Source organism: Falco biarmicus, chromosome 4 (genome assembly GCF_023638135.1).
Source record: "Falco biarmicus isolate bFalBia1 chromosome 4, bFalBia1.pri, whole genome shotgun sequence".
Lineage (NCBI taxonomy): Eukaryota > Metazoa > Chordata > Aves > Falconiformes > Falconidae > Falco > Falco biarmicus.
Window position 1 is genome coordinate 7,992,954 of NC_079291.1, and position 16,970 is coordinate 8,009,923.

Here is a 16,970-nt window from a genome sequence, read left to right on the forward strand (position 1 = left end):
TGAGGCTTTCTGTGGGCTTATCAAGAGATGTATCTTGAAATATGTATCTATGAAAGCTGAATCTGCAGGCTTCTGTTCTGTCACGTCCATCCTCTTCTCTCACCAGCTGTGATCTTGAACCATTTTGCCAACCTTCCAATACTTTTGTATCCACTTTGCCCTCTGGGCAAGTGGCTTCCCAGAAGCATTCATGGAGGGCAGCTAAGTGCAGGATCTGCTCCAGCATAACTGTGAGATGTGCAAGAAGTAGGATTGCAACAAACTGTTTTAATACTTACACACGGCGGTGATTCTGCGGTGAGCTTCTCCCTTCAGAAGGAAGTCTCTTCAACAGTAAAGGCAAAGCTCCACGTAGTAAAAGGAAGGGAAGTGGAAGAGACTTGAGGTTACCCTCTTCTTTCTGCTGTCATGTTTCTGAAGATAGTTGAGAGGGACTGCATCCTCCATGGACTGCATGTAGGGCAGAGGAACCCCAGTTCTGATGTGTGTTTCTGTGTGCTAAACCAATTCAGGCTAGACAATGCAGGAATAAGTATGAATTGCAATAGACAATGCCATGGAAAGTGAGTTCATGACAAAATTAGTATAATATCCTGGTCCTGCTTTATTCTATCCTGTTATAAAGGAAGAGGATAAAAATTAATTTAAACTCACCCAGTCCAGAGGAATCTTTCCATTTCTTTGAGTCTCGTGGAATGGGAAGGCCGCCTGACCATCTCACTTTCCTGTTTTACTTGGCCTGATCGCTTTCCCCCACACACCATTCATGTGTCAGATCTAGACAGTAATTTAAGTTACAAGTCCTTTTCTTACTTCTTTGTTTTGTGCCACAGGCTTGCGTTTTCCTTGTATTAAAGAGTACAGTTACACTTTAAAAGTGGATGCCATAAAGTTTCAGAGACCAAGAATGGAAGGGAAGACACTAAACTAGTCCTCATTTTCCACATCAGCAGAAACACACCAGGACGTTATGCCACCTCCAGTTATAGATGCTGGTGAAGCATGTGACCCTCATCAAGAAATATAAGTTAGATTCGAAAATAATAACATTATTTTGACTAATTTATTCCATATGAATACTTGGTACGCAAGGGAGATACTGTTATTTTTTTTACCTTCTGTATTTTCACTTTTTGTAGTCATTCCCTAGAAATGGAGTAAATTTCTGTACAAACAACAGCTCTGATTAAACTAAAAGTCACCTGTAATTTCATAACTTTTCCAGATAGGTTTTCATCTGGTATGTCTCATAGATGCTGCTGTTTCCATACAACTCTCCTAAAACATTATTTTGAAATTATTATTTTAGGATATTCTAAGTGCAGGGAAAGTTTGGTGTTTATGAGGCATTGTACTGGACAAGCAGTTTTTAGCAGCACTACTTTCAAGTGGCTGCCTGCCTAAAACATGTTGAGGGAATAGAAGATACTCAGTGCATTTAGGCATATTTAAAGCAAAATTAATTCAGTTATAGTAGCTTTTAAAGTATTTTGCTGCTAACTGTGACTGATGAGCATACATTTCACCTGCAAGTACGTATGTGGGAAGCAGTGGCAAAACAAAAATATGTAAGGAGAGGCGAAGGAGAGTGGAATAAAATGGAGACCATTTTACATATTTTGACTCCTATGTCCTGAATTTCATACACCCTTATTGATGTCATTCTGGAAGAGGAAGAAGGCTGGCTCCATGTCCACCTACCCCAGCTCTTCCAGAAAGCAAGGCCTCCCCAGCAGGTGAAGTGCAGTATTCTGTGGCGTGTCGGGAATAATAACAGCAGAGGGCTAGCTCCCGACAAACCACTGATAACTTCAAGTGTCCATGGCCCTTATCTGCAACTCTACTTTCTCAGCCCGATGTTACAAATTCTACCTGGGAGCTAACACTGGAAGCATGGGGAGTACCAGCTGCAGTCACACCACGTGCTTCTTGCTGAGCCCCTCGGTTGCCTCATCCTGCAGAGTCACTATAGGGTTTCAGCATCACGGCTCAAACTGGGAGGCTGCTTTGCTGGTCTGACAGCAGACCTGTCCTTCTCCTGACCACCTTATCCTTAATAGTTCAGCCACTTCCACCTGGAGCTGCCACAGCCGCTGTTATTTTTCCCCTGAAACGGAGTGATTTAGCAGTAGGTTAGTAGCAGGCAGCGTGTGTATGCTCTGGCCCTGGGTCAGTTGAGTTCAAGGCAGATTTAGTCTGCCCTTCGCTGAGCGGGTGCACATCTGAATCTGTCCTTCCAAAGATAACAGAACTTCAGGCACTGAGATGTTTGGCTTCCTTTCTTTGAGATCTGTGGTTTGGTTGCCAGTAACATTAATAGAGCTGGAATATAAATCATACTGAATGTAAAACATTTGGGCTTCAGTGTGCTGGGCAGATATCCATGTAGAGAGAAGGGCAATTAAATCCGCTTGCATTATAAACCTTATAGAATAAGGCTTTGGCTGAGGTCTTGCACATATGGGAATTTTCTCTGGTGAAGCCTGATGAGTCGTCGCTCTGGTTGCCAATAGTGTGGATAAATAAAAGGCTTAACAATTAGGAAAGAAGCAAAACAAAGATAATACACCTGTCAAACTTTTTGTATTATTAATGTGCAAGTGAAAAAACATCATGCTTGTGCACGCTGTTGCCCTTAATACCAGCGGCTGCCTGTGCACATGGATCGCTATTTTACATCGGCTGAACAGCCTTGCTGCCAGCAAGCACTCAACAGGCAACATCAGTAACAGCAGTCTTCCCACGCTTTATACAATTCAAGTTATTCTTCAAATTAATAATAATACTTAATAAAGCTTCATCTCTCATTTGCAAAGAAAACCTTCAATTAATGTTAATCAGCATCCTCAGAATGTGATCAGGCTGGGCTTGTAGCTGGACGTGCCGAAACAGTTCAACTGGCAGATGGAGCATTTTCCAACTCTTCTAATTAATGACTGCTCATTTCAAATGTTAATGCAATTAAATAAATAGGCAAAACAAATAAGAATAATATACATTACAAAAATGCCACTGTCAGAGAGGGTTCTGATCAAAAGTGAGCCTTGCTCAAGCCCCAGAAGGGCCCAACTGTTCCCTCTTGGCTAAATGAGGTCTAAAAAAGACAGGGCTTGCTTTTGTTACTTGCCGTTTCCAACCACTTCTCTGGGACCGACATTTATATCGCTTCCATTTTAACCTGCTGGCATCAACTGAGTCATTGCTCCTCCAAATATTAGAATGTTTTTCTGCAGAAAATGGGAAAGGATTTCCTTCATGTATTATGAGCTTTTTCTCATGTAAGATTTAGATTGCCCCTGCTTCTTGCCTTTTCTAGTTGAACTAATTGCCTGATCTTTTTTTTTTTTTTTTTTAGGGTTTTACTTTCTGTGAACCTTGTATACCACAGTACTGCTGTAGGACCACATTTGTTTGGGCTTATAAAGAGTTCAATTAGCCCCTTAATGCCTAGTTCAGTCACAATTAAACCTTCCCTGTTGACTCAGGATTGGTCTTTCTAAAGGCAGTGGAGGTGTTTTTAATTATTCATTCACTGGTTTGTTTTTTACAGCAGTCTCAGCTGTGCTTTATTATTCAAAGGTTAATGCAAACTGAGAACTGGGTAAATTAAATTTGTTTGGCAGCTAGCAACCTGATGTATTATCGACACTGTGAAATATGGATGGCAACACTTCTGCTGTTGTGACACTCTAAAAAGCCAGATTTTATCTTTAAAACAATTGCTAGTTTTGTTACTATGGCTGATAGAAAATGAATGTTCCATAATGTTATAGTATCTCTAACCCATTTTTGTTAGGAAAGCGCATAGTTTGGAAAGCCAGGAAGCATTAACAGCTATTATAGAAAATTGATGTAGGTACCATGACTAATGAAGTACACTTCACAGTACAAAGTCACGCAGTTGTATGCAGGGAATCATGCAGCCAGAAGTTTTATTGAAGAGGGCCCAAGGAATTTCAGGTGAAAGAGGGTTTTATTAACTTTCAATGAACAAAATGAATAGTTGAGCAGTGAACATGACATGATGTCGTATAATAATTGTATGCCTTGGGTACACTGTGAGGCATGGAGCATAGCCAAGAGCTTTCATCTGTTCTACACACAGGGTTATTTCACAAACCCCTGCACGCTGTGGAAATCTTTATTGCAAACGTAGCAAGAATTGTATCACAAGAAATGCCTTAAGACAATACCACGTCACTTATTTGAAATATCTACCAGCACTGCCTTCCTCTGAAACATATTCGTCAGATATTTAGAAGCCACCGTCCCAACTGATCGTAATTGAAATTCACATCCTGTATCAGTGACTGGTATCAGCAGGCTGTGAACCAAAAGGAAGTCTTCATATTCCTTAAGAGGCCACCCTGAGTAAAGTATGTATTTCTATGGGCAAGCATTATGTTGTATGAAAGGAGGCTGTGTTGGCTTGTGGAAGAGTCATGCCCAAGAACTTTTATTAGGTTTTAATTTTATTTTTTCAGAAATTGACCATGTGGGTGAGAGATTTTTCTTGTTGCACGTAAGGATTATGTTTTGTACATTTTAAATACTGTTTCAGTGCCGTATTTTTAAACGGGGGCTTTGAATTAACATAATCCAAGAGTTTAACCCGCTTCCTGTTTATAATATTTTTAAGATACGGTAATGATTGCAGAGTAAAGCAGCCTTCTGTACTGGTGACTGGAGACCTTAGGTTAGTAACTTAGAAAGTGCAGCTGCAAGGTCATTTGTGCCCTGCTCAGTCTTTAGTACAGTCTGTGCTGTATAATAATATATGTAATTATACTGCAACTGACTGATGAGGTAGGTGGATGAGGAGGTAGGTGAAAATAGCATGGCTTGTGAGGCAAGACAGTAACAAGACATCTCAGCAAAGTAAGTCCCTGTATCCTTGCACTGTAAATACTTCACATCTGCCCACTAAAGTATTTGAGAGAAGGCAGTCAGAAATTTTTCTGTGCTTATTTGAATAATTTATAATGTGATTTTAATAATTCTTCCTAACTGAATATATTACTTCACCAAAAGTGTCACAGGACACCAGTTAGATGTTTTATCCAGGACTAACTTAATGAATGTAATATGCAATTTTGATTTGTAGTGTTATCGCAAAACCAGCAGTGCTACTGGTAGAGTATGACTGATGGAGTATATTCTTGATTGTATGTGGTTATTGTATTTTTGTTTTCTATTTTAGTGCTGGACCCAAAGGAGACAACATTTATGAATGGAGGTCAACTATACTGGGGCCTCCAGGGTCTGTATATGAAGGTGGAGTTTTCTTCCTTGACATTACCTTTTCACCGGACTATCCTTTTAAACCACCTAAGGTTAGTAGGAGGATATTATAAGTCTGATAGGAGTCCTCTCCTTGTGATTTTTTTTTCATGTATGTGTTGGTATATCATTGTAGGATGAAACATAAAGCCTCCAAGGCAATAGTGACTATTTAAACTGAGCATTTTGATGGAAAGATTTCAAGTAACTGCCTAAAATTTGCCTGTATGTTGCCAGTATGGCTGGATGGTTGTGGATTTGTTTAGCAAATGGTTGCATAATTTCCAACAGTACTTTGTTTGATTTGGATTTGTTTCTTATATGAAAGCAATTATATTTGAGTTGCACCCTTTATAAGCAACTGAAGATACGTAATCTTTCCAGTTTACCTACACCATTCACCAGGGGTCTGTGGCAGCCTGACAAAAACACGAACCTTTTGCACTAGCCCATATAAATGACCTCTGCAGCTGCAAGGTACGCTATTGTTCAAAAAGTTATAAGTAATTGCTTTGCATCAGTTTTCTAGAAGAATGTGGAAATACAGCAGCAAAGGCAAGAAACTGGAGTGAAAGACAGAGATTTACAGAATTCCATATGGATTAATTTTCTAATGTTATCGATAACAACACTAACCACAAACATAGAACTGTATTGATAACATGAAGGTGGTAGACCATTACCTTGTTCAGGTAGGCTCGGAATGTCAAACAGGAAAAATCTAGTGATTATGAAGACTGGAAAAACAGAAATGGGGTGAAATGTAGTAGTAGAATGTGATCGATAACCAGTAGTAGTAATTGCTGAGGGAAGATGTCGAAATGGGGGTTTATTGGGTGATCACAGGATTATTACAAACCACTCATCTAATGCATCTATAAAAAAGGCAAATACACTCCTAAGATGCATCAGATAAGGAATTACCAATATCACACACAAAACACTTGTATGACCTTATCTGGAAGACTTGAGTACAATTCTTAACACACATGTTCACTAAGAGGAACAGAAGCTGGGAAAATTTACACCACAGGGCTGTTAATGGAGTCAAATAAATTGATGGGCCTGCTTTTATGAAACAAAGTGAAAAGAAGTCAGTTGTTTACCTTGCCAGTGTGGAGAGTGAGGCTTTGGAACATCTTCGCAGGAGGAGCTATGGGAGCAAAAGTATTTACCTTCTTTTTGACACATTTGTGAAAAAGTTGATATGCCACGCTGGTCTGTAATAGAAGGGTGTTGCATTAAAAGAGAGAGTATCTGGTTTCTATTTGATTACTGTGAGTACACTATTGAAAGAGAAATGGTTATAAACGGAATTTTAATGCCACAGTGGTTATGTTTATAGTAGCTAGCATGGATATTATCAGGAAAAAAAATTAAAAAAGAATGAGATGTGAATTCAAAGTACTTGGCATTCTGTAAATTGGACTTTCTAGCCAGTGACCTAAAGATGGGTCAGTATAACAGTATTAGAAATTGTCTAACTTTGTTTCGCACTTCTAGTGTTCCAATTTAGGGAAGCTTTGAGGTCACTGACAAGTCTTACAGGAGTTGTACACCTTGCTGACTGCACATTTTCTGATTTAGGTAACTGTGATTACACTGTGGAGAAAAAAAAAATGAAACTTCATAAAAGAATTTGAAACTTTTTTAACTTCTCCTTCAGTTAGTTAAAGCTTTGAGCACACTGAGCTGGGGCAATGCCCTGTTCTCCCTGCCTCCCTCCCACTCCAGGCCAGTCCAGACTTCTGACTTGCTTTGCAAGGTCTGTGTTAACAGTCCTCTTTTGTTTGCTTCTTTCCTGGGCTTAATCTGTTTGCAGTAGCCAAAACGTAAGGGTTACATTCAGTCCCCCAGCAAATTAAAATTATATTAGTTAGGGGATATTGGCATATCCACTAAATGGATTTACTGAGTATAAAATAGAGCTTGAAGTTCTCTCAGAGATCCAAACCTAATATGTAAAGAACTAGATCTGAAAGACAAGCTGGAGGGATATCTTTTGTCATTCTCTGTTGAATCTGTTGAGTCTTGAGGCAATATATGCAATAGGCATCCTTTTAAAACAGAAGGTGAAGGTCCAGTTTGCTGTTTCACCATGAGGTAAAGACTTTTTCAGTCCACACTCAGTTGTGCTTGGCAGCTGTATTATTTTGAGTCACGAGTAATGCAGCTGTGCATTGATTATTAATGAAATATCAAGCAAAGAGGTGGTTCTTGTCCTGCTTTGTAATAGATTTTTTTAGTCTGCCTTCATCTCAATGCCAGTTGTCATTGTAAGAAGCATGTGCATATAAATTATATGAAAATTTACTGCTTGATACAGGATGAGAGAGTTGTTGTTGCCATATTGTATTACTAAAAGGCCAGTATTTATGATGAAGGACACTGTTATCTGTAAGAAGGTAATGAGTACATGTGCAGAGGGGACAACGTCAGATAGAACTATGTCGCTAGCATACTTTGTACACGTGCATTCTTATTCTGTTCACTTCAGCCACTGTTGTAAATGACAGGATTTGTAGGATCCTAGGTTGTAGGATCTCTCAACCTGTTGCTGTTTCATTACACCTGTTTTCCAGACCCTATCAAACTGATTCATAGGTAAAATAGTTCGAAAAATCCCTTGTATAAAGCAGCGTGGGAAGATGACTGCTTGTCATAAGGTAGCTGCTGCCAGTCGGCATCATTGGGAAAGGGTGGTTAAATATGTTCTCCACACACTTATTTCTAGTAAAAGGGAGGTAGTGAGTGCATGGAACGTAACATATGGCCTCATGGTACAGTGCTATCTGTGTCACTGTGTGTTGACATCTCCTCTACTTCACTGCATGATTTGTGATATTTGGTGCTATTCTCAAAATCATAGGTCCTAGGATTATGGGAATAGATCAACTTAGATATTTTTTCTAAGTATAGTCCCACTTCTTATGGCTCAATCATCTTAAAAAATCTAGAGATAAAGTACAAGACTGTGGAATGTACTGAGAAAGACATAAAATGTATTCCTGAGTGTTGGCAAGATTACGTCCCTGTAAGTACATAGCAGAAAGGGTCTAATTCACATTTCTCACTGTGATTGAATTCATACATTACTCCTGAGATTTCTGTGGGCCATTTTTATCCCTCTTCTACTATGAAGCAAGGAAACATTTAAATGAGTACTGTCAAAATTGATCTTCCAAAAATGTGACCACAGAAGACCTGGGAAGAAACAGAAACTGTATTTCCCAGATGCAATTACTTGACCCAGGCTGAAGTTCCAAAGGCAAATATCCATGTCACATAACATAGTTACTGTTAAAGGGCCTAATCCAAAGTGTATTAAAATCTGCTGAAAGATTTCCACAATCCCTTTTCCTTATCTATTCTCAGATGCTGTGCACTCTGTTATTGTGCATGTGCATGATGCACATGGATGTTGGGAAGGGTAAAATAATTTTTAAAATAAGAAAAATATATTGAAGGTGGAATCTGGATTTTTTTATTATTATTATAATTATTATTATTGGTTTTATTGTTATTATTTATTATACATTTGTGGTGTAACCATTGTTTGGTTTGGATTATACAAAGTTCTCCGTATTTTCTGAAGGATCCAGATTCCTTCTATAAACCATTGATGCCTACTCTGATCATTGGGCACCTTGCTGCATATTGGAAAAGATTATTTAAAATAAAATTAAACATCTGAGAGCATAATTGCACATGAAGAAAACATGTTTGGCCTATATTTGGGGGGGTGTTTAACAAATGTATAATTTTCACTTGTTCTTCTAGATAGTTAACCTGCTTTCCCACTTGTCTTTATCACGTAAAAGAATGTGAATCACTCATTCATTCAGGTTTTGTTGAAATAGAAAGTGTCTACCCAAAACTTTCATTTTTATGTATTTCTTCATTTTTTACACCTTTGTAGCCTTCAACATCACATCCTCTTAAGATTTCAAAGCCTTATCTCTATTCTTTACATCCTCTAATTATCTTTTGTGGTCCAGTTCACTTTCCTAGTTTTGTATAGCAATGCATCACTGCCGTCAGGTTTCCCTTCCAGTCTGCACCAACAAGTCTTTCCCCTCCAGGTCCGTAGTTTTCTTTTTGTCTCTCTTTAGCTTGTCAGTGTCTCTCAAAAGTTAAGCCATAAGCATCATATCAAATTAAGTTATTCTTCACCAAAACAGAATATACCACGTGGTAAGTCAGAGTGTAATTTGCTCTCATGATGCTCTTTTTTTCTCCCTTTGAAGTCAGTCAGTCTATTTCAGTCTTTCAGCTTTGGCTCATGCCTTGAAACTGAACTCCGTATTTTTGGAGCCAGAGGTCACTGACCTTTTCAGCTTTGCTTTCCTTTTAAAGCAACGACATTTGGCATCACTCACAACTGCAGCACCTTTGTGCCAAGGAGTAAACCCCCAAAAAGTTTATCTATGTGTGACTGATGCAGACTGAGTAGGAGTGATAGAGGGCCATCCCAGCCTAACTCCGATTTATCTCTACAACCAGAAAACACGATTTTTAGAACAGCTCATCTGAGAACTGACAAATTAACTTTGGCTTTCTGGGAGGGTCTCATCAATTAAAAATATTTCCTCACCTCCACTGCGAGGAAGTTTCTGTAGCACTGCAGAAATTAGCTGAGCACCCAGTTGGCTGAGTCAGCAAGAAAGCAGGCAGCCTGCGGAATCACCGTTCTCTTTTCAGCTGCATCCTAAGTATCGCGTTGGGTTTATGAGATGCCAGACAGGAGGAAGTTATGGAACAGACAAAGCGAGGCATAGATGGGGACATTATCTCACCTTCTGCTAAAGGCCAGATGCTGCTGAGGCTTCAGTCTTGGTCACAAGGTGAGGTTTTGCTTCAGCCCAAAAATACAGTATCTCCCTTGTAGTGCAGTGGGCTGAAGAACAGAGAAAGCTTATGCCCTGTTCAGAGCAGCCACTTAAATAAATAACTAAAAATACTTAGAAGGCCTGCCAAGGGAATAACCTTACATTTCTCCAGGGCCTTAATGACTCCTCAACCTTTTTTTATAATACCTTTGAGATTTCTTTTTCCTGCTAACTATCTTCCTTTCATCCTTAGTGGGTTCAGACAGTTCGCCCCTTGGCTTTAACAAAGGAAAGTTCTCTCTTTTGCTGTCTCTTTCTTTGGGGTATTGAATGGGATATATAGCTACGCATAACTAGATGTCTCTTGTGTGGGAGGGGTGTATCTGTGGGTGTCCGTGTATATATATACACACGTGTATATGAACAGGGGTTATCACATATTTTAGTCAGCCTGATCTGACAGAAAGAATTTCAGCTCAGTTTCTGTCCTCAGTCCACATAAGAAATTGGTGAATTCCCAAGTATGCAACCTTTTGATCTGAGATCTGTAAAGTTTAGCCATCACAACAAATTATTAACACCGCATCATTATGTACACTATAGTTATTGAAGGAAGGGCAATAATTTAATTATCCTGCATACTGTCCTCGTGAGGCAGAAAGCCTTGACAAACCAGGGAGCCACACCAAGAGTCTTTCATACAGGTGTTTGTAGAAAAATGAATGCTCTTCAAGAGAACTTTCCCCCCAGGAATTGTCACTGCGGTGGTGTCTGCATTTTTATCAAGAATAATCTTTATTAATAACTTCTACTCTCATATTTGACTGCGTTCAGTCTATTACAGTGTCAATTCAATTTAGCTGTAGCTGATACAATATGTATATATCTATCATTATCCTAGCACTCTGCTAGCTTTATTTTTGAATTTGAGTGATTTATAAAATCTCTTAATCCCAACTCTACAATTAATCTTGCTAGGGACTTTAATCTCAGCTGACTGAAAAATGGTTTGCAGGACTTGAAAGCTGCAATATGCTAAATCATCTCTAAATCAAAATTAAAATAACAGAAATCTCTATTTCCTCCTTGTAAATCTCCTATGTCTACCGACTGATTGAAAAATTATTCTCAGCATTTGAAAGCTTAACTGTTTTAAATCAACTGTTGGACTGCAGGGAGGGTCTTTTTCCTTTGTAAATACAGTGCACAGTGTCTATAGAATCCGGGCTTAATGGCAATGTTAAACATCTCTTCGAATTTTTATGTGCAATTGTCATGTAGCACTAATCTTTGTGCACTAAATATCATTAAGTGAAATCCTTCTCCTGTGACAGAAACTTTCTACCTATTTCATAAATTCAGCTTCATCTATGAGGGGAAGTTCTTTCTGTTCCTGGCTTCTACTCCGCTTTTTCATGCTTACTTTATATGTGATTGGCTGTTAAGGACACTTTTAACTGCAGCGTAATAGAAAAACAGTGCTTACAAAAGTAGATGAGAAAAAATAAGCATTCCTTGGTATTTCTAACCTAAATTGTTATAATGAACCTTACAAGGCAGACCCACACTTTAACTTGCATGTATCGCTCTTAACACAATTCACATTTGAAGCTCTCGGACTCGGAATAACCTTCAGTACAGCCTGTTTGATCATCGCTGTTTACCATCTCTGCAACCTTGGTGCAGGCAAGGTTCTGCCTTCTCTTGCCCCTGTCCCAGGTATCACCATCACATGACCAGCCTTCAGATGCAATGGTCTCCTGTCACTGTTATCCCTTACATTCAGTTGGCTGGTCATACTTCTCTCATAGCCTCTGTCACATCACGTTAGCTCTCAGTGCCATGCTGTGCTGCCCACAGCTTCTCTTGGCTGCCTCCTGCCCTCCCCATCCTCCTCTTCCTGACTGCCTGGTGGTCCCTCGCCTGGCGCATTCCCACACCGCTGCCTCCCCCGGCCCCTTTGCTGTGCCTCCACGCTCCCTTGTTCCTACCCGGCTTTGCTATTTACGTCTTGCTGAAAGCAGCCCGTGGATCCTTCATCCATGACAATAAATGGAGTTGGCAGGCTTTCCCAGCAAGCAAAGATTTTGGGTGGCTGCAGGCAGAAATCGGATGCACGGGAGCCTTTAATAGGGAGAAATGGACAACCTACCACCAGCAGACCATTGCCAGAGCTAGCAGCATCAGCCCCAGTCCTGCTCTTCTTGGAGCAGCTCTTCCCAGACACGTGAACTGCAGCATGCCATTCCCATCCTTGCACCACCTGCAGTGAAACTTGGTTCATCCCATAGGTCCCATATGTTCAGGTAACGCTGAACCTATAGAGCAGCGTGCAGCGGGGCAGAGCTTGGAACAGGTCATACCCAGGCAGCTCCTTGAGAAACTTTAATGTCTCTCAACATGAAAGAATCACAGAGATGTAAAGTGGAAAGAGATGCAAGCAGAAATATGTTAGGCTGAGGAAACGATCAATAACTACATTGTATTGCAAATAAAGGTAAAGGTCACATTTGATAGGGCAATACCATGTAAGTCTCAGATATTTCCTTTGAATTCAGTTGTCTGATATTTCTTCTAGTTATTGCCAGATTGAATTGCCATTTCTTCTAATGAACAGCCGCCTTTTTCAGTCTGTTTTCAATATAATTTAGATCGGTAATTTGCATTGATTTATTTAGTCTTGATGAAATCGGCTCTATCCAACTAAACTTTTCCTGGTTTCCCTCACCAAAATTTAGGTGGTTCATCATTTCTTCCCATTTCCTATACATACCCAGTATACGAAGTTCTTCAAAAGGGCCTGTAGAGGTATCTTATGGGGAATATCTTCCGCCTCACAGCAGTGGTTTGCATTATGCTTGCCAAATATATTTTCAAGACAGGACTTGTGACGTCTATTGGATGTTTCAGAAACTATATAATTCTGCCATATCAGGCATGTTTTACTACTGCATAAAATCCACATGATCTAAAAATACATCATATATCCATGTTCTTTCTTGTCTTCTTTTACACACATAGAGATATATATATACATATGCGAGAGCAAGAATTTTATGTACATCATTACTATAGAATAAGAGCAGATGAACTGGTTAGGACAGAAAACTATGGGTTTGACATCACTCTGCCTAGAATTTATGTAGGCATCACCTAAATACCCAAAGACTGTTAAAACTGGGTGAGAAAGAAATAGCCAAGGTTTCTTAGAATAAAGTTTAGCACTTGAAGTGCCTGTCGTAGCCTGCCCACATGTCCCACCGACCGGCAGCCCTGTGCCTGGAGCCCTGTGCCTGCCACTGCCTCAGTTCCCTGAGCACATCCATGAGCTCCTTTCTTACAGAAGCGTAACAGAATTAGGAAGAACAGTGAAACACCAGGTACTGCCTGTCACATGGTGATATACAATTTTTTTCATGTAGAATAAAAATGGTGCTGTGTGCTAGGCTTGCTCACATTTAGGTGAGAAGAGTTGAACTGCGTTAAAGCGAACATGAAGGAGCACTTTTGTGAACTTAGGCGTGCATGTACAACAATACAGCCTGCATGCTTTCAACTGTGAAAGGGAGGATTTATTTTATAAAAGTTAAATGACCAATAAAACTTTAAAAATTTTACTCTCTATAACAGGATTTTATTGCTGACTTTCCATATGGAATTACTAAGTGTAAGAAAGATTATGCTGATTAAATGAAAATCATTTTATAAAAATTCATATTGACTTTGTCAGAGAAAGCTTTTGATGCTTTGCACCTTACAGTGTTGTTTCTGTTGTCAATGTCCTTAACCCGAACGGTAATCTATTGCCCTTGTTCTGTCCTGCTCTTCCTTCATTTTCATAAAACTTTGTACCTTTTAGGATATTTTTTTATTTGCCCTTTCAGGTACATCAAAGATCATCAAGGTCCCTTTTTACTTTTTCTGCTAGTAAATCTGTGTGCAAAATAAGTACTTGTATAATGTAGAAGCCTAGTATTGCTGTGCTTAGTCAGTATTTTTTTTCCTGCAGCAGTCTGTCCAATGAGACAGTGTGAGTAGTTACTCAGCTTCGTAATTACTGTGAATATAATGAATAATTACTCATACTGCATACTGTTTCATTTTCAGTGATATTAAAGGTTAACTCATGTGGATTCTATCAAGCAAAAGTAATTGCAATTTTTTTCCTGCTAATGCAGATGACATATTTTCCTTCGATAAAATAAACTCTAGGTATTCTTTACCAACTAAAATTAGGTGTGACAGGGTTTTTTAAAAACTGGCTGAAGTTCATTTCTTGGTGTATATTTATATTGTGCTCTTTAATAGTGAGCTTCAGTCTGTCATTTACTATGCACTTTATGTGATAATCCCTTAAGTATCTCAATGATTGTTCGCGTGCATGCTACAAATCTGTAGTTACAAACCAGAGGTGGACCACCCTCTCTTAGAAAGGCAGCCTCAGTGCTGGGTATAAATAAAATGAAGGGCACTCTGTAAGAAATTTAAGGATGCTAATTAATGTGAAGGTTATTGCACGAACACTGTGTCACTCTGAGCTACAGATATTTTTCATTTAGGTTGTTTTAAAGGATTTTTTCTAATATGACTAAAGAGTGTAGGTCTCATCTTGTTTTTATTATTCTCTCTATTTGAGCAGACAAATCTATTGCTCATAAAGCCTGACAAACTGAGATGGGAACTATTTAATCCCTCCTGAGCCCCATGAACATCATTATAAATGACATCATTTTTTAAAAAAAAATATATATAACCTTTTGTGTATGCAGTACAACTTCTCCACTTCAGGTATTGCCACTGCAATTTTATTAAAACGGAACTCCTGGGGAATAGTTGAGGAAGACAGAAGTTTCATCTCAGGCAGGCACGTGGGAATGCACCCTTGTAAGATATGAAAGAGCTTGAAAGGAACTTTCCAAAACGGTGGGAATGAGAGCCCTGGGATCTCAGCCCTGCTTCCAGTGTTGGCCGAGCAAAATAGGGTTGGTTTTGTTTATTCTCCTGTTGACTCTGGGAATCTTTCATCTCTCCCTGCACAGTCATCAGGCTTCAGTGGGAAGAATGAGGAACAGCAGGTGAGGGTTTGAACCCAAACAGGCTGAAGAAAGCAATTCCTGTGTGCACACTGTAACCCTTTGCATGCTAATATGCAAAACCGAATAATTGTTTCTTCCTCCTCATACCTTTTTGAAGAGAATTGTGACTGAATTCACTGGAGTCTGAAAGTGCGTCAGACGTCTTTGTGGGACCAGCCCTTGCAGACCGGTGATGCTTTGACGTGCCTGTCTCTGAATCTCACAGTGAAGGTTAAGCAAGTCACATACCTGGATGTCAATGCCGCAGTGGCTGCTTGGGTTTAGACCTAACATGGGAACATTCAGGGCAAAGGAGAGATAGTGAGTGGTTTTAGGACTACCTCATACTGCAAAACTGGTATTCAAAGTCACTCTGAGATCCAGGAGTGCTTTATCTTTCCTACAACCAGTTGCCTCCAATCACTCAACTGAAATCCATCTTAATTCAGTTTTCCCAGGTTTTATAAACAGTCTGTATTCAGTCCTAAAACTTATTCAGTGAACAGCCAGCCACAGCTTTGCATGTACTTCCTTTCTCTCTAATCATTTTTTCTCCTCCTTTTGAATAGATAACCTCATTTTCTTCTTAGAGACTATATATAAAGGGGGGGAGGGTATTTGTTTAATTCTGTTTTACAGTATTCAGAAGGGTTCAGCATTCAGCAGTAGATAAACAGATGAGTTTATTATTGTTTACTTCCAAAACTGATTGAATATAAATTCCTTATCATTACCTTTCAAAAGCTTGTTTATAGTACTCTTACAGGTTTCAGAAGGTAGTTGCATTTTTCCCTATTTCCTGTAATTCACATTTTTCTGACCTGCACTTTTATTCAACAAAAATGAGATACCCTCTTAAAATTGCAGAATCAAGGAGAGTAAATCCATAAAGGACAGTTGTTATTAAAAAAAAAAAAAAAAAAAAAAAGACAGATTACTTTTCTACCTTTCAATTGTCTGATGATAACTTCTCCTGTACACCCACACACTCCCTTAAGCCCCTGCATGGGTTTAGGTGTTTTCATTAGGGGATAAATAGAATTAGAGTGCAGCGTTTATAGCAACCATTTAAGTAGCATCAAAGTTAAAAATATGACTGTAATAAAGAAAATGTAGTTCCCCTGGTATGGTATTATCGCTTGGTTTTTCTGTACCGCGTATAATAGGAACAACCCTGCATAACTTCAAAATGTGGGTATGGTAAACAAAATCCAGAAAGTTACGTATCAGCCTTTCCCATGTTAGTTGCAATCTGAGGCAATACCTGGCTGAGGAAAGCACTATGTCCTCACAGTAGTACCCTGCGGCTTTGGGATAAGAACACCACTACCTGCCACTGTCGGTCCACAGGTCCCAGCACATTAAGACTGTCATTAATACAGCTTCTTTTGAAATTCTGAAAACTTTTATGGTTTTTGTCATTAAAATGTCTCTGTGTACTTAGGCAGGCATTTTAAAGTGCACTGGCATGTTTGGCAAGTCAGTGACATATTTGTCGGTGATAAGCAGCAAGCCTTATCTTGTGAGTGGGCACCGCAGTGTCACGGGTTTCAGATATGCTCTTAGTGAAAAATTGCGACATTTCAGGTCTAAATATTTGCTAAAAATAGCCTTCCAACTACAAACGGGTGTAGTCCCACCTACATTTATCCACCAGATAGACTAAGATGGCGATGAAGTGTTGAACAGGTTATGAAAGACACGAACTACCCCCATTCATCCCAGTGGCTCTCTGAATCCTGCCAAATTCCCAGTGTCCTTGCTTCAATGCTTCAAAAGCAACCGA

At 39.4% G+C, this 16,970-nt stretch overlaps 1 protein-coding gene across 4 annotated transcripts in view; it reads left to right on the top strand.

Moving 5' to 3' along the window:
- The window catches only part of LOC130148834 (ubiquitin-conjugating enzyme E2 E2), a 217,841-nt gene that overhangs the window by 173,940 nt on the left and 26,931 nt on the right, over positions 1-16,970 (top strand). For all 4 annotated transcript variants that reach the window (XM_056337881.1, XM_056337879.1, XM_056337880.1 and 1 more), the window contains one exon: positions 5,201-5,333. In XM_056337881.1, the coding sequence (XP_056193856.1) occupies positions 5,201-5,333 (133 nt within the window). The remainder of the gene's footprint in view (positions 1-5,200; positions 5,334-16,970) is intronic.